Raw genomic sequence first — 22,100 nt, 5'->3', positions numbered from 1 at the left:
TAGGTACAGTCGACGCCAAAGATTATGTTTACACTTCTGCAAGTTATTAGAAAAGAGCAGACTCTGGTATTTTATTATGAAAGCCGGAAAGGTTAGTCTGCCATCTTGTGCCCTGAATCGGAAACATATGTGCACATGTACATTGCCAAAGCAAGTGCTACCATCTACCGTTCTCGTCGGCACAGAATAAATAATAGTACTAGGTACCGAAGACTCACTCTCTAACAAAACGCGTCTGTTACGATCAGGACAGGTAAGGCCGCAAGGTGGCGACAGCGCCACGCGCGGCTTATGCCTAGCCACCAAAAATTGGTGTGGAACGAACGATGTACTTTTAGCTACCTGTAGCAAAGCGACGAAATCGCGGAGCGAGCCACACCTGTCGCCTCGCGCCAAAAATCTGACGGCTCCTATGCTGCCCCATATGGCTCCTCTACACGATGGGCCAGCTTTGGCCACTCCAAGGTACGCATTTATGCGTTAGAGGGAGCAAGTGATATTGCTATCTAATTCTACCGCATGGCTGCGTCCCTTGGAGTGGCCCATCGTGTAGAGGAGCCATTATAGTTCATGCACTGGGCCTATTATTTTGTCCTTAGTTTTGAAATTTTTGTTTGTAAGAAAGAGGCAGTGTTTAACAAATGTTAAAATAGAAACATAGAAATATATCTTTAGATAAATAAATAATAATTCCGCATTAAAAACAAGTATTTTATTCCAAGGCAGGATACAGATAAATTAGAAAAAAAATCTTAATAGTACTAAGTTAAGTACCTACCTACAAATTACTGAAAATATGTATGCTGTATCTAAGTATATTCCAGTTTGTGTGGACCTCATCAAACCCAAGAGAATCATTCTTTTTATATAATAGCTTCTTTATACTACTGGAACGTTTTTCGTGAAAAATCAAGTGCTTACCATTTATGCTAAATGTCCTAACACCATATTATACTGTTAAAACAACGGGATTCATAATAATTCTGGAAACTGCCAGTCCATTTTATAAACGCTTAGTTATGAAGTATTAGCAAATTCACTTACTTCTTAAAATTAATACACTCCCAATATTAAACCTCAATAACAATCTTGCAAATTGTGAAACCGTTATGTATTATAAAAATATATAGTATAATAAGTTATTCAATACGAACATAAGACCTAAGTATATCTAATTTATTGTAAATCATAACTTCATAACTTGGAGTCTTTTTTTTTAAACAATATAACAAAGAAACAAAAATAAAATAAAATCGGCCCTAGGTATAATATCATAGTTAATTAATAGTTATTTCAGTAATCATTGATCTTGCTAGTTAATGACACAAATATTACATGAAGCTCCAAAAATTATTGAAAACAGTTCAATTTTACAATAAAATAAGATGTGTACCTTATTCAATCAATAAGTTGCTGATAGATTTAGGCAGTTCTGAGAATAATGTGGACTCCTGAATCCGTCTCAACAGGCTGACTGAGCTGCCCTATCTTCAGGGAGAAGGCACAGTCCTCAAAAGGCTTCTGCATTTGCCCCCTCTTGAACATGCCCAGATCACCGTCACGCTTGGCTGATGAGCAATCAGAGTACTGTTTGGCCAACTCTTCAAATGTTGCTTCTTTGTTGACAATCTTCTGACGATACTCTGAAAAACATTAGTAAAGAATTAATTGTGAGCATAATAACCATTAACATACCTTTAGGTCAGTGCAAATACACAATACTTTGATAAGCAAATTAAACCTTGAACCCACGTTTGTAAGTGTATTTATTCATTCAATGAGCAATAAAAGGGTAAGTAATGTAATATTTTTTGAAATTAAATGCAATAAATACAGCTCTCAGAGCTAAATCACAATTACTTATTTAATTAGGCTAGTGGAGTCTCTTAATAATACATTACATCTGCAGTTTGGCAGATAAGTGCAATAATTACACTGTATTTTTTGTTTGGATTAAATAAATTAAAACAAAAACATCTACTAAGAAAATTCTTAAACTGATATAGAGTCTGACCAAGAAAAGTGCAGCGGATTTGATAGCCCATGCAGTGCAAGTGTTATTTTATGTCATAATTTCATAGAAGTTTGATGTTTATATAACCCTTGCACTGCGTGGGCTATCAAATCCGCTGCAGACTTTTCTTGGTCAGACTCTAAGCATGGCTTGGTCATATAGGAACAGCCTTACCTGAGAGAATGGCTAGTGCCTCCTCCTTGGAGCGAGTGATGTTATCCTCTCGCCATGATGATGGGCGCCTGCTACCTTCATGCTTCACCAGCAAGTGGCTGCACTGCACCTTCTTTGGAGAGCTGCCATCATCCTCTTCCTCTTCCATGGGAGCGGGGCCCTCGGGCTTCTCCCACTGCGACTTTTTAGTGTGGGAGTTCAGGTAATATGTCATACCTATAACATACATTATATTAAAATTAATATGACTGGCACAAGTGTTGACATGAATAAAATTTATAATTCTCCTGTAAATTAAATGATTTGCATACTCTTCTCCTAGTATCACCATCATCATCGTCACTGGCCTGTCACATCAATAGGATGATGTTTTAAACAGCATCTATATTAAGAGTGTGGCACTTCCGCAAATGATTAGGTATAGTAGTAAGAATATAAAATGATTAGGATTATTGTAAATTAAATTAAAATATGTATGACATTGCAATGCCCTGCCAGGGCCCATATGACTCTGAATGTACCTAGTTATTAAGATCTGCAACTACACTATGGTTGCAATAAATAAATGACTATGATTAATGTAGTATGCAGTTAGTCACAAGGTTCAAAAGTGTTTATGGGTGTAATTTTAGCGTGTGCATGGGGTCAGACAGTACAGTCCACTATACAGAAAATGAGAGGCAGCAGGTTTTCACACTTTTCACTAATATTCTTACGACGTAAAGGAATAAAGTAGAAATGAGTTAAGAAGTAATAATGAAAAACAATGTCTTCAATGACACACGAAAGACTAAAATGTTGTTGATGGAAGAGAGTTCAACCTAAAGATGCTTGTAGTAGAAGAGCCGGCCGCAAATTTTCTAACCGACTTGATACCACGATGAAATACACAATGGGAAACCATAAAAGTGATGCTAAGTCCGAATTCGATAGTCTGCCACGGCGGAACTTGCCGAAAGTACGAAAAAGAAGGCCACTTCCGGTGCGAAAAAAGGGGGCTGATTTAACCCATCTGATACCGAAATAATAATTATGGCAGCAGTTAGAAATTTACATGTAGACACATAAAAGCGAAGTCTGCCAGTATTTTTTTAGCCGGAAGTGCTTGGCAGACGCTCTCAAAGGTGGCCAACGGGACCCCTAATTTAACCCATCTGATACCACCATGAAACCAATTCCAGTCGGTAGGTATGAACCCTCATGTCAGGAATATATAAGTCTGCCAAGGCTATTCCTGCCGAAACACCATGGCAGACGAGATTATGTAAGCAAGGTCGGCATCGGTTACCCTACACTAACCCATCTGATACCACCATGAAACCAATTCCAGTCAGTAGGTACGAACCCCCATTTTAGGAATATATAAGTCTGCCAAGGTTTTTCCTGCCGAAACACCTTGGCAGACGAGATTATAAGCAAGATGACCATCGGTTACCGTACACTAACCCATCTGATACCGCCATGAAACCAATTCCAGTCGGTAGGTATGAACCCTCATTTCAGGAATATATAAGTCTGCCAAGGCTTTTCCTGCCGTAACACCATGGCAGACGAGATTATGTAAGCAAGGTCGGCATCGGTTACCCTACACTAACCCATCTGATACCACCATGAAACCAATTCCAGTCGGTAGGTATGAACCCCCATTTTAGAAATATATAAGTCTGCCAAGGTTTTTCCTGCCGAAACACCTTGGCAGACGAGATTATAAGCAAGATCACCATCGGTTACCGTACACTAACCCATCTGATACCACCATGAAACCAATTCTAGTCGGTAGGTATGAACCCTCATTTCAGGAATTTATAAGTCTGCCAAGGCCTTTCCTGCCGAAACACCTTGACAGACGAGATTATGTAAGCAGCATCCGCACCCGAGGGATCCGTATTTTGGAATTATACAGATTACGGACATTATTAATAGCTGTAGGCTTATTTATTACTTTATGATTATACATATTTGTATATTATTATGTTATTAATAAAATATATTTATAATTTATTAAACCTAAACTTAATACATTGGGAATTCATTACCTGCTTACGGCAGTAGTAGGGATAAGTGGGTGAGTTCTGGCTCACTGAGCTAGGCCAACAGTCCCTCCCCCTTTTTTCCCTTGTTGAGGCCCTGCAACCTTGCCTTGAACCCAAACTAATGTCATTGTAGCTCGAATCTAACCTAATCTATTTTTATTGCTTTTAAAATATTTCAATTATCTACTTTTGCAAAGTTAAATGTTGTAATCTCTTTTTCGCAAAATGGAATTTTAATGTGACTTTAATGTATGTGCAGTCTACTTAGTAATTGGGTTTAAAGATATAAAAACACACATTTTATTTCCTATCCTAAGTATCCTATCCTAAGTTTATTCAAATAATATTCTGAACATATACAGGGTGATTCATGAGACGTGAGCAGGACTAATCCTGCACACTCAGTAACTGATAATTGATCGATCACCGTCGTATTTAGGCAAAACAACCACAGTTTTTCCTATTTTTAAACTTTTTAGTGAGGGCTAGTTTAATTCTCTACAATCATGGTCACCCTACAAAACCTAATCACTGAACATAAAAACTCTTTAACCGTAATGACAGCGTTATGATTACGAAGAAAATAACTGTCAAACTTGAGTGAGATACGAGTTTTCAAAAGTAACCAGACCGTGATGACATTAAATTTGACACAGAGTATCGGTAGTTTAGTATTGTAATTTTAGGGTGACCATGCATGTCGTAAATAAATCAATAACTTTTTTTTTCAACATGACTAAAAAATTAACGTTAATCTCACTAATACTGATACGAAACAGTTGCTTATAATTTACGAAATGTTATTATTAATAAAATACGTGCATGTTAACCGAAGACTATTTATTGTGTGACAGAACGACATGACAGCGATTCATATCAAAAACATATTTGGAACACCACAGTTCCATATTTAAATCAACACTGTAGATGGCGCTGCTGGATATCGTAAAACTACACCCCCACTATATCTAAGCATAGCCATCAGCATCATCAGCATTAAAAAAACAGCTTTAAAAAAAAACTACACATACCTACTACTTAGGCACAAGTCCTAACTTCTCAAGAAATCTAAAGTGCTTGACAAACCCTAGACTCTTCGTTAATAAGTCAGCTGGCATCTCAGCTGTTGCTAAGTATTTTGCTTCTACCACACCTTTAGCAATTATATCCCTACTAAAGTGGTAACGAATGTCAACGTGCTTCGACCTATTGTGAAACACAGGGTTGGCCAATAACTTCAGGGCACTTTGGTTGTCATTATAAATTGTAATTAATGACATCTTATTTGTAATTTCATGGTACAATGACCTTAAGTACATAGCTTCTTTAATACATTCAGAAATGCTAATATATTCCGATTCACAACTGCTCAATGACACGCTATTCTGCTTTTTACTGCACCATGAAACTACACTGCCAGACAAAGTGAAACAAAATCCTGAATAGGACCTCCTATCAAGAACATTACTGCCCCAGTCAGCGTCAACAAACCCGGTAAGCTTTGAATCAGACTCACTACTATACCTGAGGCAATAGTGTTTTGTTTTCTTGAGATAACGCAAAACACGTTTGGCATGAGCCCAGTGTTCTCTACCATGACAGTTATTAAACTGGCTCAGATACCCTACGCTAAAAGCAATGTCAGGCCGCGTCAAAACCGCTAGGTACATGAGACTACCAATGAGTTGTTGATAAGGTAATTCAGTATCACAGCTCTCACCTTTATCTAAGTTCAATCTCTCCTCCATAGGAGTTTGAGCACTGTTACAGTCTGTCATATTGAACTTATGCAACAACTTGTTAACATAATCCTCCTGATCTAAAGCTATCACATTATGTTCTTTATCAACACACACATTCATACCTAAACACTGTTTGACCTGACCAAGATCTTTTAATTTAAAATGTGAAGACAGCACCTGCTTCAAACTTTTGGTTTCCTCTTCATTATTAGAAAACACAAAGAAATCATCGACATATAGAGCTACTACAGTCAAACCATTATCATTTTTCACATATAAACAAGGTTCAAGTTTAGACCTAGTATAACCATACTCAGTTAAGCAATCATCTACCCTCCTGTACCACGCCCTTGAGGATTGTTTGAGACCATATATGGCTCGCTTCAACTTAAGCACCTGCCCTTTACCTTCAGATGAAGGAAAACCTTCTGGCTTCTCCATATAAATATCCTCCTCAAGATAGCCGTTCAGGAAAGCAGTAGTCACGTCTAAATGAGAAATATCTAAATTTAATTGAACCGACAAAGCAAATAAAAGTCTGAGAGTTGTATGCCTTACCACTGGCGCGAAGGTTTCCTCATAGTCCACTCCGTACTTCTGAGTATAGCCCTTGGCTACTAACCTGGCTCGGAACCGCACATTGCCCTCACTATCATACTTCTTCTTAAGTACCCACTTGCACTTTACGACACTAGAGTCTTTTGGAACGCTGACAAGCTCCCAGGCCTGGTTGTCTTCGAAACTTTTCAACTCTTCTGCCATAGCTTGTCTCCATTGCTCTTTCTCTGGTCCGCGCAAAGCCTCTGATAGTGTAAGTCCACTGGCATCATCCATCCTGCTAGCATCTGAACATAGATTTGAAATGCCATACCTTTCAGGCGCTTTTCTTTGTTCTGCTGTTCTCAGGACTGGTCCGATCCTCTCAGGAGCAGGAACATTTTCAGGAACTGAAACACTCTCAGTTGTGGTATCTGCATCCTCATACTCACTAGGGTTCATTGACTCAAAAGATGAATCAGTCAAAGTTCTGGAGATATCTGGATTCTCATCCCCCACTGAACTTTGACACCCTACTTCAGCTTTTTGTATTGTTGGTTGTTGAACTTCAATTTGGCAATACTCTTGTTTTTCAAAAACTTTTACATCCCTCGCTGTGAAAAATGTTCTCTTTTCAGGATCGAAAAGTCTATATCCTTTGACCCCTTCTGGGTAACCCATTAGGATAGCTTCCTTAGACTTTTTCTGCCACTTCAACCTTTTCTCTTTGGGAATGTGGACCATGACAGTACTGCCGAAGATTCTTAGGTGACTTAGGTCTGGCTTTGTTCCTGTCCACATTTCAAAAGGTGTTTTGTTGTTCAATCCTGAAGCTACTGTCCTGTTCCGTAGGTAAACTGCACAACTACATGCTTCTGCCCAGAATTCTGTGGGAAGCTCAGCATCGAATAACAAGCATCTGGCCTTCTCACACACCACACGATTCTGGCGCTCGCACAACCCATTTTGTTCAGGCGTATAAGGGTTCGTCCGTTGATGCAGTATCCCATTTACCTTCAGGAACTCGCTGAACTTCTTGCTGCAAAATTCAAGACCATTATCACTCCTTATAATCTTGATCTTTTTGTCAAGTTCATTCTCAACTTTAGCTTTAAATTCTTTGAAACAATCCAGAGCTTGACTTTTCTCTTTCAAAAAATATATAAATGCCATACGACTATAGTCATCCACAAATAGCAAATAATATCGTGATCCTCCAAGAGATGTCACTTCCATTGGACCAGCTATATCCATGTGAATAACATTCAGTAAATTGTCACTTCTATTGCAATTATTAGGAAATGGCAGTCTGCATTGTTTGCCTTCACAACATACCTTGCATTTACTGATGTCAATCTTGTCACTAATACTGAAACCTTCCACTGCATCCTTCATTTTCGCCATGTATGAGCTATTAACATGGGCGAGACGACGATGCCAAGTCTCGGCAGACACTGCCATAGCAACGTTGGTCGTATTTTCTGGCATATTCAATTTGTAAACGCCGTTTGTCAAAGCAGCCGTAGCAACAAGCTGTCCACTTCTGTTGTAAATCTTACAACCTTTCTTAGTGAAGTCTACTTTGTTACCTTTCTTTATCAGTTGGCTTACAGATAACAGGTTCGTAGTTAAACTCGGTACACATAAAACATCTTCAACAGTTATGTCGAATTCACTGTCGGGAGTCACAGTCGTAATCTGTACGTTTCCGGAGCACAACACTGGCATACATGCCTTATTTGCTGCAACTATCTCGCGAGTAGCCGGCTCGTACGATGCATTCATAACCCAACTTTCATTAGCCGTAAGATGAGTACTAGCGCCACTATCAATGTAGTAATCGTTTTTCTTGAAATCGGCACTTAAAAACACAGCACTGAATGCATTCGACTGTTTACGTGTACTATTTTTTTCAATATTTGGGCACTGATTCCGATAATGCCCCGGGACTTTGCATCGAAAACATATCACTTTGACATTTCTGACTTTTGTCATTTCGCCGCCATCCTGTTTACCACAGACAATCTTGGTTTTATTCTTTTTGTTATGTTGGTAACTTGACGTACTCGCGAACGCACTCTCAGTCTCGTTCCCATTCCTTGTCAAATTTGAATTTTTCTCTTCCATGTCTAAAAGTTTTGTTTTGATGGCATCTGTCGTGATAGAAATGCCGGAATGCTCTATTGCCATGATCATCGGGGAATATTTCTCAGGCAAACCTGCTAATAATAGCGAGCCAATCCATTCATCACTAATGGCAAAACCCGTACCACTCAATTTCTGACCATTTTCAACCATTTTCGTTACGTATTCTGTCATTGAAGTCGAATTTTCGAGTCTTATGGAAATTAAATTACGCAACAACGTAATTTTTCTGGCGAAACCGGAGTCATCAAATAGGCTAAAAATTAAAAAAACCGAATTAATACCTCCTTTTTAGGGTTCCGTAGCCAAATGGCAAAAAACGGAACTCTTATAGATTCGTCGTGTCTGTCTGTGCGTCTGTCCGTCCGTATGTCACAGCCACTTTTTTCCGAAACTATAAGAACTGTTGAAACTTGGTAAGTAGATGTATTCTGTGAAACGCATTAAGATTTTAACACAAAAATAGAAAAAAAAACAATAAATTTTGGGGGTCCCCCATACTTAGAACTGAAACTTAAAATTTCTTTTTCATTAAACCCATACGTGTGGGGTATCTATGGATAGGTCTTCAAAACAAAAATGATATTGAGGTTTGTAATATTTTTTTTTTCTAAACTGAATAGTTTGCGCGAGAGACACTTCCAAAGTGGTAAATTGTGTGCACCCCCCCCCCCCCCCCCCCCCTTCAACTTCTAAAATAAGAGAATGACAAAACTAAAAAATATATATGATGTACATTATCATGCAAACTTCCACCTAAAATTGGTTTGAACGAGATCTAGTACATAGGTAGTTTTTTTTTAATCGTCATAAATCGTAAACCGCAATTTTGTTATGTTACTTGCTGCTATGGAACCCTTCATGGGCGAGTCCGACTCACACTTGGCCGCTTTTTGGGTTTGCTTTATTATTGAAGTGAAAACTTCTTTAGCGGCGCTGAACACTTTTTAAGGTGGGGAAAAAATGATAAACTCTAGTCGAGACAGCGTAACGCGTAACACGCTGACGTCATGGGTGACGGACAATGTTCATCATCATCATCTCAGCCATAAGACGTCCGCTGCTGAACATAGGCCTCCCCCTTGGACCTCCATTCGTACCGGTTGGAAGCGACCCGCATCCAGCGTCTTCCGGCGGCCTTAACAAGGTCGTCCGTCCATCTTGTGGGTGGACGCCCTACGCTGCGCTTGCTAGTCCGTGGTCTCCACTCGAGCACTTTTCGACCCCATCGGCCATCTTCTCTGCGCGCAATGTGGCCTGCCCATTGCCACTTCAGCTTGCTAATCCGGTGGGCTATGTCGGTAACTTTAGTTCGTCTACGGATCTCCTCATTTCTGATTCGATCACGGAGAGAAACTCCGAGCATAGCCCTCTCCATAGCTCGTTGAGCGACTTTGAATTTTGAGATGAGGCCGATAGTGAAAAACTACGTTTCGGAGCCGTAAGTCATCACTGATAACACACATTGATTAAAGACTTTCGTCTTGAGGCACTGAGGTATGTCGGACAAAAAGACATTACGTAGTTTCCCGAACGCTGCCCTACCGAGTTGGATTCGGCGGTTAACCTCCTTCTCGAAGTTGGACCTACCTAATTGGACTACTTGTCCTAGGTAGATGTACGAGTCAACAACTTCGAGTACCGAGTTCCCAACAGAGACTGGGATGGGCACAACATTGGCATTTGTCATAAGTTTCGTCTTGTCCATGTTCATTTTCAAGCCCACCCGTTGTGAAACTCGGTTGAGGTCATCGACCATCATGCTGAGTTCCTCCATCGACTTTGCCATGACTACGATATCGTCGGCAAATCAAAGGTGAGTGATGTATTCGCCGTTGATGTTGATGCCAAGTCCTTGCCATTCCAGGTGCTTGAAGGCGTCTTCCATTACGGCAGTATACAGTTTCGGAGAGATAACATCTCCCTGCCTTACACCTCTTTGCAATAGAATCGCCTTCGCACTCTGCTCCTGACTCGGACCGACATGGTGGCGTAACTATACAAACACTTCAACACTTCGATGTACCGATAGTCATCAATATTGCATCGCTGAAGAGACTCAAGCAGTCTAGAGGCTAGTTTAGATCTCGTTCAAACCAATTTTCGGTGGAAGTTTGCATGATAATGTACATCATATATATTTTTTAGTTTTGTCATTCTCTTATTTTAGAAATTAAAGGGGGGGGGGGGGGGGGGTACACACAATTTACCACTTTGGAAGTGTCTCTCGCGCAAACGATTCAGTTTAGAAAACAATTATATTAGAAACCTCAATATCATTTTTGAAGACCTATCCATAGATACCCCACACGTATGGGTTTCATGAAAAAGAAATTTTAAGTTTCAGTTCTAAGTATGGGGGACCCCCAAAATTTATTGTATTTTTTTTCTATTTTTGTGTTAAAATCTTAATGCGGTTCACAGAATACATCTACTTACCAAGTTTAAACAGTTCTTATAGTTTCGGAAAAAAGTGGCTGTGACATACGGACGGACAGACACACAGACAGACAGACAGACATGACGAATCTATAAGAGTTCCGTTTTTTGCCATTTGACTACGAAACCCTAAAAAGGAGGTATTAATTCGGTTTTTTTTAATGTTTGATATCTCCGTCATTTCGGGATCGATTTTGAAAATTGTTTTTTTAGTTGAGTTGTAACTTGTAAGTATATACATACAGATTGGTTCCGTCTTTGTCAAAACCCAGTTCTGATGGTGAGATTAAGGAGGAATCGAGGGCACTCTTCAAATCTTGTAGGTATACATATAGTAGTAGGGTGGTTCACGTTTGTATGGGAAAAATTCAAACTCTAGCTAGAAGAAGCGGCACTTCCTTATTTTGTTACACTTACTATGTTGACAAAATACACCAAGTTTGTAATCTTATCTTAACTACAAGGGGGTGCTCAAACACTTAGAAATTTTCAAATTGTATGAAATCCAAAAAAATTAAGTTATTATTTTTTTGATTTTTATGTAAGTAGTAGTTTTCACATTATTTGAAAGTGTGATTTAAAAGATATTATTTTAAAAAGAAAATGTTTTTCTACTTCAAAACTTATACATCACATGTGCAAATAGTGTGAAACCAGATATTTAAATAAAATTTTGAATAATACTCTTTTTTTTGGGTTTCAAACAACATACAAAATTTCAACGTGGTGAAGCACCCCCTTGTAGTTGAGATAAATTACGAAACTAAATAAAGGGCCCCTTAGGAAAACAAAATGTTTTTTGAACCATCCTAACATATAGTGATACTGGTGTTTTTATAAACAAACCAAGCTTTTACATTCAAAATTGTGACATTTGATGAAGTGAAACTGCTGATGATGATCAGAATGGAACTCTTCAACGACGCATAGCTCATGTTTGGGGATTTGTCCTCTTCGTTATGTTTGTTAAGCACGTTAGGTTTTTAAGTCATATTTTCGTCAAGCTCAAGTTCTATTGATGGGATCCATAAGGAATCGAGGGAACTCTACAAATCTGAATGGCATTGTATAGTGACTCTTGTATTTTCATCAGGCAAACAAGGATTTACATTAAGAACAGTGGCATTTGATGAAGTGGTATTGCTGGTTGTGATCAGAACGGAACTCCTCGACGACTTGTCTTTTTCTAATTGATTGTTAAGCAAGTTACCCCACTGGCAAAACAAGCAAGATTTTGAATTCGACTTCTACCTGAACCTGGACCCGGACGCGGACCCGGACTCGAGATCGCGAATTCGGACACGGACCCGTTTTCTATTTGGTTGGTGTAAATGGTGTTGGTGAATTTTTTGATTGATTCGGGCGAAAACTGGAAGGTTAGGTATCATAAAATGTTCATGAAGAGAAATTGTAAGAGATGGTATCATTACCAACAACTGAAAAATACTGTTTGGTTACTCTTTATTTAAAAATAGCAAAATCAAATTGCATGATTTCATTCGTTTTCTCCACTGTACACAGAATAAGTAATGATGTTACTATATATGTTCAGAATATTATTTGAATAAACTTAGGATAGGATACTTAGGATAGGAAATAAAATGTGTGTTTTTATATCTTTAAACCCAATTACTAAGTAGACTGCACATACATTAAAGTCACATTAAAATTCCATTTTGCGAAAAAGAGATTACAACATTTAACTTTGCAAAAGTAGATAATTGAAATATTTTAAAAACAATAAAAATAGATTAGGTTAGATTCGAGCTACAATGACATTAGTTTGGGTTCAAGGCAAGGTTGCAGGGCCTCAACAAGGAAAAAAAGGGGGAGGGACTGTTGGCCTGGCTCAGTGAGCCAGAACTCACCCACTAATCCCTACTACTGCCGTAAGCAGGTAATGAATTCCCAATGTATTAAGTTTAGGTTTAATAAATTATAAATATATTTTATTAATAACATAATAATATACAAATATGTATAATCATAAAGTAATAAATAAGCCTACAGCTATTAATAATGTCCGTAATCTGTATAATTCCAAAATACGGATCCCTCGGGTGCGGATGCTGCTTACATAATCTCGTCTGTCAAGGTGTTTCGGCAGGAAAGGCCTTGGCAGACTTATAAATTCCTGAAATGAGGGTTCATACCTACCGACTAGAATTGGTTTCATGGTGGTATCAGATGGGTTAGTGTAGGGTAACCGATGCCGACCTTGCTTACATAATCTCGTCTGCCATGGTGTTACGGCAGGAAAAGCCTTGGCAGACTTATATATTCCTGAAATGAGGGTTCATACCTACCGACTGGAATTGGTTTCATGGCGGTATCAGATGGGTTAGTGTACGGTAACCGATGGTCATCTTGCTTATAATCTCGTCTGCCAAGGTGTTTCGGCAGGAAAAACCTTGGCAGACTTATATATTCCTAAAATGGGGGTTCGTACCTACTGACTGGAATTGGTTTCATGGTGGTATCAGATGGGTTAGTGTAGGGTAACCGATGCCGACCTTGCTTACATAATCTCGTCTGCCATGGTGTTTCGGCAGGAATAGCCTTGGCAGACTTATATATTCCTGACATGAGGGTTCATACCTACCGACTGGAATTGGTTTCATGGTGGTATCAGATGGGTTAAATTAGGGGTCCCGTTGGCCACCTTTGAGAGCGTCTGCCAAGCACTTCCGGCTAAAAAAATACTGGCAGACTTCGCTTTTATGTGTCTACATGTAAATTTCTAACTGCTGCCATAATTATTATTTCGGTATCAGATGGGTTAAATCAGCCCCCTTTTTTCGCACCGGAAGTGGCCTTCTTTTTCGTACTTTCGGCAAGTTCCGCCGTGGCAGACTATCGAATTCGGACTTAGCATCACTTTTATGGTTTCCCATTGTGTATTTCATCGTGGTATCAAGTCGGTTAGAAAATTTGCGGCCGGCTCTTCTACTATTGCATGAAATGTATTGTTACAATAACGTTTTCAAAAATACTATCAGTCACTTATCTTGAAAAAATTACAATTTCACAGCACGGCACTAAAGTGTTCAATACAATAGGTACACATTTTATGTTAATTGCAAGTAAAACGACGAGAAGGCGTGATTGTCCTTATTCTCAGTTTTCTTACCCGTGCTCCGGCTTTTGCGAGCTTCCCATCCCTCGGGTAGACTTTCATCCTGAGACATCTTTCTTCGAGTCTGTCAAGGTGCGACCTATGTAATTTACAAATTGCCGTGAGAAATTAAGACACAAGTAACAAATAAATGCTCTGAAGATTCTGAATCGAACCAAAGCCAATCTGCTTTTTCTAGCCGGTAAAGACCATGGGCAAATGAGGCAAACGGACTTTCTTGTCTATTCCCATCCAAATTTCCAATATCTGTCAATGTCATTGGTTTTTTTTTTGTAAATTCTATACTATGGAAGGTAGAGACTTCTACACTCCATATTCTATACTATTAACTACTATTAAGACCAAAATCATACGCCTTTCTGCCATCTAGAAGTTTCGTCAAAGAGTAAAGTAGATATAAAATAGTATTAAATTTTCATACAAATAGCGTATACAACGTCTAGTTGCATACATTTGATGTGCATAAATATAAAATGCATAATTTCAAGTTCAAGTAATGTAATACTCATTCACCATAAGACCACTTCGTAATATATTTTACTCAATAAATGCCCAAGTAGATGGAGGTACCCAATAATCGCTGACTTTAGCCAGATTTGTAAACATTGACAGTGTCAAAATCTAGGTTGTCTATGCTCCCATGATCTTTCTCTCGCTCGGTGTTCTCGGCTCGCATACAGACGAATGCACATTCCCAAGGAAATTAATCAGCTAATAACAAAACTATTCAGTGAAAAAAATTGTCGCAAACGTGAGTATTAAATTGAAACGTAAATGTTTGGTATATTTTGTTGATTATGGTGGCATTATAAATTATAAGTTTTAATTACGTATCACGCCTAAGCATCACATTGTTCTACTGTACTTTGCAGGGGCGTTCATGTTTCGTTGTAAAAAATGATCGAGTTTACCATAAAAACCTTGGATTCAACGAATCACAACTTCTCAGTGGAAGATGAGGTGAGAAATATTGATTTAACGATTTATTTCTATACATACATACTATTCTATATTTGGTTGCAGCCCGGATTGTATTGTACCTACCCTTACATTGAAATAGTGTATATCACTGAATGTCGATACTGAAATGTCACAGCAATGCATTTCGTTTTGTGAATACGCTTACTTTGTTTGGAAATATACATAAGACTAATGCTGCTTAAAATATTGTGACAATGCCTATTTTATATGTAGATTACTCCATAAAGTATATTTGTAAGTACGTTACAAATTGTTTATGAACTACCCACATATTGCTTACTGCCTAAGTTACAGTTTCAATAAGTGATATTGAAATGGTCATAATTTGAAATAAATGTATTAAATAATTATAATTTCAGTTATTGATAAAAATAATAAATAATTGAAGTGCTGCTAGCCTAGCGGTAAGAGTTGCGGGTTCGAACCCTGGCTCCTACCAAGGAGTTTTTCGAAACTTATGTACGAATTATCATTTGATATTTACCAGTCGCTTTTCGGTGAAGGAAAACATCATGAGGAAACTGGACTAATCCCAATAAGGCCTAGTTTACCCTCTGGGTTGGAAGGTCAGATGGCAGTTGCTTTTGTAAAGACTATCGCCTACGCCAATTCTTGGGATTAGTTGCTACTTTGGACAGTTAACTTGGGACAAAGGTTCATACTACCGACAGCCACACAGCCACAGGCTGGAAGGAATATTCTTACACCAGGACTATGGAAAATTCAATCTTTTAAGTGTAATATGTCATAAATAATTTCAAACATTTGTCCACTATATTGTAATTCTTTGTCAGGTTAGTCATCAATGGCAGTGAAGACACAAACCCATCTGGCACTAAGCCTCAATAGGAAAATGTGAAAAAAGAATTTACACACTCAAATTCAATATTTTAAACATAAACAAAATACTAAATTATAAATTTCAGTATTTTAAAACTAAAACTCATTTATACCTACTTGTTTCGTATGAATTTGTTTCGCTTTCTATTTCACAATTGATTACTCCCGCGGGAACAATATAGGCCTTTGTCCTGTAGTACTGCATGAAATAACATCTTTTTCAATCAAGTGTGATGAAAAAGCATTACTTCATTTCACAGTTTCAAACAGGCATTGCAATGTCCACTAGCAAATTAAGTACCTATTTGTGATTTTTTTTCTTTATGGTCAGATACATTTTTTTCATTGTATTTAGTAAAATTCAATTGGCAATTTTTACATTATAAGCCATATAATGCTATAATTTTTAAGGATCATTTTAATTTTTGAGTAAGGCGGGAGAAATCCGAAAAATCATCCAATTGCACTGCATTTTTTATTTCATTGTTAGGTCACAAAGTACATGAAAATGCAATAAAATGAATCATCAATAATTCTGTTACTACATGGTTACTACCTATAATTCATTGTTTGCTCTTATTACTTACATTGCAGGTAGTTAAGAGATTCTCTTAGTTATCCTCTAGCCACCCAGACATCAAAATTTGCCAAGAAAAATGCAATTTTGATATGTTAAAATAAGGTTCAAATTAGAATAGAACAGGAGACCTTTTTATAGTTCTCTGGGCGGCTAGAGGTGGATGTTTTTGTTTTTAGCATGATAGATACTGCTACCTTTTACTTACCTGCTGCTTTTTGTTACTGCTACCAGATAGGTTTTAATTTTTGATTTGTAGTCTCTTTAGTTGTACTTCATTATAATTACATGGTAAATCTGGCTATCAAAATTTGGTGCTTCATATAGAACATAATATGGTACTGAGCAGTGCCGTCTACTTTAGTTTACAAACTCATGTCACTTTTTCTTAGATGCTACCCAACCATTTACCTGTTTTCTTTCCCATATCCTTTTTGCAATGCCAGAGAAAGCTATATAGTTCAATTAGAAATTGTTGTTGATTGCACAACAAAAGTAATATTTTATCATCATTAATGTGGAACTACCCTCCTTCAGTTGGATGAAGATGCTAGTATCTCATAGGGTGAAGAGAATGAAGATAATAATTATGAAAAATATAACTCTTTGGCACTTACAGTGTTATGGCTTGGCAGTATGAAGTGAAATTTCTTATAGTTGGTTTTTATTAGCATTAGAAAGAACTTGAAAGATGGTAAGCGATCTTGACATGTCTTTTAATTGAAAAACGCTTTTTAAAAATCAATAACTATTACTTATGAAAGCAGAAAAATATAAATGGTCATAGTAGATTCATAATTGTGTTTTTTTAAATTAAAAGGCACATCAAGATTGATACCTTATTTCTAATGCTAAGAAAAACGAACTATAGGCAATTTGGTAATTGATGATAGTTGCAAATCAAGCTTGAAAGCAGTTTCTATCTGAGTTAGTGTACAGTGCTGAATATTATACATTTTCTGTATTATATTACCTAGTATGGATTTATAGCATTGCAATTCTTATATTCGTATCTTTGTGCTTGGACTGCTTGGCGATTTTAATCTAAATGTTATTTTTGATATTTAGCAGGTGAAATTTTAATCAGACCACACATTTTTGTGTGTGCTTCAATACTGTGGACAGATTGGCATTAAAATATTTCAGCAATACTATTTAGCTTTGCACCCTATACAAATATGTATGCAGGGGTGCTATAGTTTTACTGACTGTACATTTTAATTTTTTTTACATTGATAATATTTCATTCTGTATGCTGTAGGTACACAGAAAAGTATAAATATGCCCTCTATTTATATATATAATTAGAAGATAAATGATTTTGTGTGCATTTTTTTTTATGACTATTACACAGTACACAGTTGTTTTAGGACTTAAGTGCTCGAATGTAGCTAGGTATTTTACTAGCAGCAAAAGTAGATAATGTAGATAGACGAACTAGCATGACTAACATAATATTCACGAGTATTATTATTTTGACTATAGAGTTGAGTGCAATGCAAGTAACTTTGTTAAATTTTTTTAAAGCAAGCGCTAATGTGCAGTCGTGTGACTCCTTTAATTGACATTCAGTTTTTCTAATTTTTAGTAGCACTAAGTTTTGTTGCAATGTAATATGTATGGTGTTACTACAATCTGGCTGTGACATACACAAAGCAATATTGCAAAAATCTGTTAAATACAATGTCAACGCATGGTATTATCATGCCGCGATCAGAAAGGGATTAGAAATAACAGATTTCCATACACTTACGTCAAAATCAATATGGATTGACAGCTATCTCAATCCCTTTCTAATCGCGATTCAGTAATACTATTTTAGTCAATTAAATTTTTAGATCACGGTTCAGCAACTTAAAGAGAAAGTCAGGGAGCAAATGGGCATAGAAATAAATCTACAGCGCCTCATATTTTGCGGGAGAGTACTGCAAGACGAAAAAAAATTATCAGATTATGGTAAGTAGCTCTGAATGATAATTATGGCTGATGGCTACCTATAAATACATACGTCTTTTGTTTATTATATAATATTTATGAAATAAAATAGAATATTTATGTGGTAAATATTAATGATTCGTGCATATGTATATTTTTAGATGTAAACGGCAAAGTAGTGCACCTCGTGCAGCGCGCGCCGCCGAGCCCCGAGTCGCGCCACTCCGGCTACACCGCCGCAGGCGCAGGCGCCGCCGAGGGCGCTAATGCCAACGCCAATCAGACTAGACGGGTGAGAACCTTATTAATTCTCTTAAATAATACTGCATGGCTACTCAAAACAGTTTATGATATTATGTAAATATTAGTAGTATGACAATTAAAAACACAACTAGGAGTAAAATTAGTGGAATGCTGCATTTTTCAAAGCTTTTTTTATGTTTTTTTTAGCGTGAAATGACAATACTCTCATTGCAGATGCGGACATTCAATAACCGCCACCTAATTTAGAAGCATTGATTAAGCACCGTTTAAAATGATAAATCTCGATAAATTGCTGCATTTCAAAGTATTAGTTCCCCATTAAATAAAGGATCTATATATTTGCAGCCTAGCCCACTAGCCAGTATCATCAGAGAAGAGCAGGCATCCACTTCGCCAACGTCGGGCCGCCTGGACTTCATCCGCCTCATGGTGTCGGAAATCAAGACTTCTTTGGCGAGCCTCCAGGCTCAGGCTCAGGCACAGGCCCAAGCTCAGACTGTTAATGGGGAAACCAGCACAGTAAGTCCTTCCCCAAATGCCAGGAATAAGTTGTACCACCAAGTGGCTACTGAACTGAACCTATAATGCCATCCCTTTCAATACACGAACGAAATACATACACTGAGAGAAAAGGATAACAAAAACACACTTAGAATTACAAAAAAAAAACTTAATCCGGGGACAAGGAGAGTCAACTAATAGGAACAAATTGACTTTTGCAATTTCTATTAGTTCTTGCAATTTCTATTATCTGTTTGTTGAAATTAGATTTAGGATTACTGAGCTGTTTGTAGAAATAAATAAACTTTACAGAAATAGTGAAACGTCCATAATTATTACTAAACTTCATTTTTTCCCCCAGTACAGAACTGTTTTTTAATTCCTGGTGATGATTTTTCTCTCAGTGTAGTGATTCGGTTGCTAAAAAATAAAAGAACAGAATACATGAATAAAATAAATAGTGACAACCAAAGTAGCTAAACATTAGGTACACTTTTTATTTCGATGGTAACAAAGATGTGTCACTATCTTTTTGATGCTGACTGTACCCATTATTTTTTGAATAGTGATGGTAGTTTCATATGCATTTTGGTACGGTATAAACTCAAGTTACTATGCCCGTGTAGGAAAATGCGGCAGCGTCGGGGAGCGGCGAGGGCAATGTTGAAAACATGGAAACAGATACCGCACCCAGCGGCGCCCTGGAAGAGGTAAAGTGGCTACATTATCTTATTTATTCCATTGTGTTCTATTTTGAAATTTAAAACTCTGGGTTATATTTATCTTCTTAAACAAGGATTACTAACGATTTAACTCTAGTAAAAAGGGTACTAATTTGTTTGTCACATTGTAACAGTTTAGACATTCAGTTGCCCACCTAAAAATATTTTTTCACTGCGGTCATAATGCCTCAATCACATAGTATAGTTAGTAATATAGAGGGTTAATTTATCACTATCAGTATTAGTCTTATCTACAGTATTTGTCCTATGTAAAAAAGAATTATCCGCTTTTGCGACGGAAGGGTAAAACTTTCAGACAACATTTCCGAGAACGTTTTCGATAGATTTCTCTGTTCTCGGGAAAATTTCGAGAACGGCACATCGCTAGCTGTAGCCGCGCGAGTCAGTTGACGGGTTTTCTTTGGCGGTCAAATGGTTAAAGCTCTGGAATACAAGTAGACTATAGTGTAGTATAATTGCAGGGTGACTCCACACTGGACGAAGCCGGCGAAGCGCCGCCAGACTCGGCGGCGCGAGCACAGCACGCGCGTCGCAGGTAAGGTACATTTTCAATATCAAATGCCCACCTTCCACTACGAGCAGAACGGGCTCCGTTCGGAGTCCGTACGGGGTCGTCCATATTATAATATTTATAATACATATTATTATATTTACTTTTTTTTTCTTTAGCCTGGTTAAGTGTCCCACTGCTGGGCAAAGGCTTCTCTCGCTTCCTCCACTCGACCCTGTCTTTTGTAGTTTCCCGCCAATCTGGATAAAATGCGTCTAAGTCGTCCCGCCACCTCCTTTTCGGTCTGCCTGCACTCCGGCCAGCACCATCTATGGTGTTCCGTGGGTCCCACTTCGTAATCATTTTGGCCCACCTTTCAGGGTACATGCGGCAGACATGTCCAGCCCAGTCCCACTTAATATTTACTTCAGCTGTCAAATTCGTAGCACGATTTTTTTCCTATCTCTTCAATTAGGTACATCCAAAGTACATTTTATAAGTTTGATCGTTGCCTGATCTTTAATGCTATTGGTTGTTGTTCACAGAAGTTACCGAGCGATCCGTGCTCTCCGCGCGCGGCACTCGCGGCCCCGCGACCTCGGGCAGCTCATGGAGGAGCTAGAGTCGCTGCAGGAGCAGTTCGCGCCGCACCGCGCCCAGTACACGCACCTGCTCATGGCCGCTAACAGCGCCGAGGTACCTCACGACAGTTGTCCACAGGAGCTCCCGGCACTCGTGGTCCTGTGACATCGGGCAAAAAGCAAATTATAATCTAAATTTTTATCTAATAAAAAATTTAATACCAAATATAATGACCAAAACAAGCCAGTCGCTTTACATGCAAATTGCGGCGCTACACAGCTCTGTCTGTGTAGGGGACCTTATCTGAGGTAATGTGTCGACGTGGACGTGGGCTTGCTGCAGCAGAGGCTTATCTATACTCGACTAGCTGTCTCACGCGGCTATTGACTCCTGAGGCGGCTCGATCAGTGTGGATTCGACTAATAATGATTATAAAATAGGTGTACAAATATCGTATCCAGAGTTATAATTAATAACAAACACATGTTGTAACTTCATGTCATCTTGTGTCCACACAGCAGCCGATCTACACCGAGGAGGAACGCCAGAACGCGCAGCGAACTGTTGACATTGTGTCCGACATTATGCACAGCTTCGCTCACGCGTACCACGCCGTCAGCGACATCAACTTCCAGGTCGGCCAGCGGAACCCGCGCCTCACCTCCGAAGCGTCCGTCATGCGACACCCGCTACCCATGCAGGTAACTCTTGCATTATATTACTCCTCATTCACTAAACGCACGGTCCCAACGTGCAAGCTTAACGCTGATGTATGTCATGTTGATGTCCCACTGCTGGGCACAGGCCTCTTTTGATCTTCATGACTCCCGATTTAATGCTTAATGTAAGTTAATGTAATAAGGGTCTTGAAGTTGTCCTGCCATCTTGGTCTGGGCCTAACCCGCCAAGCCCTTCTTCCGGTATCCACTTGGTAACTATGCTAGTCCACCTATCCAGTTCTATATTA

General features: G+C 38.4%; 2 protein-coding genes across 3 annotated transcripts in view; one reads left to right on the top strand and one right to left on the bottom strand.

The window, feature by feature from the left end:
- Positions 1-697: 697 nt before the first annotated feature.
- On the bottom strand, positions 698-14,450 carry LOC134678697 (putative peptidyl-prolyl cis-trans isomerase dodo). The gene is made up of 3 exons (XM_063537352.1): positions 14,215-14,450; positions 2,189-2,404; positions 698-1,643 (listed from the first exon to the last, which is right to left on the bottom strand). Exons 1-3 carry the CDS (start codon positions 14,270-14,272, stop codon positions 1,423-1,425), a joined length of 495 nt encoding a protein of 164 aa, XP_063393422.1. The 5' UTR covers positions 14,273-14,450; the 3' UTR covers positions 698-1,422.
- A 370-nt stretch (positions 14,451-14,820) lies between these two features.
- Positions 14,821-22,100, top strand: part of LOC134678668 (large proline-rich protein bag6-A) — a 35,719-nt gene continuing 28,439 nt past the window's right edge. For both annotated transcript variants that reach the window (XM_063537313.1, XM_063537312.1), the window contains exons 1-9: positions 14,821-14,971; positions 15,093-15,180; positions 18,457-18,574; positions 18,715-18,845; positions 19,163-19,336; positions 19,945-20,028; positions 20,523-20,596; positions 21,097-21,247; positions 21,652-21,834. In XM_063537313.1, coding sequence (XP_063393383.1) covers positions 15,118-15,180; positions 18,457-18,574; positions 18,715-18,845; positions 19,163-19,336; positions 19,945-20,028; positions 20,523-20,596; positions 21,097-21,247; positions 21,652-21,834 — 978 coding nt within the window. In that variant the 5' untranslated portion in view covers positions 14,821-14,971; positions 15,093-15,117. The remainder of the gene's footprint in view (positions 14,972-15,092; positions 15,181-18,456; positions 18,575-18,714; positions 18,846-19,162; positions 19,337-19,944; positions 20,029-20,522; positions 20,597-21,096; positions 21,248-21,651; positions 21,835-22,100) is intronic.

This window comes from Cydia fagiglandana, chromosome Z, assembly GCF_963556715.1.
Source record: "Cydia fagiglandana chromosome Z, ilCydFagi1.1, whole genome shotgun sequence".
In the NCBI taxonomy this organism is placed as follows: Eukaryota; Metazoa; Arthropoda; class Insecta; order Lepidoptera; family Tortricidae; genus Cydia; species Cydia fagiglandana.
This window is presented reverse-complemented; position numbering and strand designations above follow the sequence as displayed.

Coding starts and splice junctions, on each gene's coding strand:
- LOC134678697 (XM_063537352.1), bottom strand. CDS start 14,272: ATGTCTCAGGATGAAAGTCTACCCGAGGGATGGGAAGCTCGCAAAAGC. Junction 2,405..14,214: donor TCGCAAAAGCCGGAGCACGG/GTAAGAAAACTG, acceptor TGTATGTTATAG/GTATGACATATTACCTGAAC. Junction 1,644..2,188: donor GGCACTAGCCATTCTCTCAG/GTAAGGCTGTTC, acceptor AATGTTTTTCAG/AGTATCGTCAGAAGATTGTC.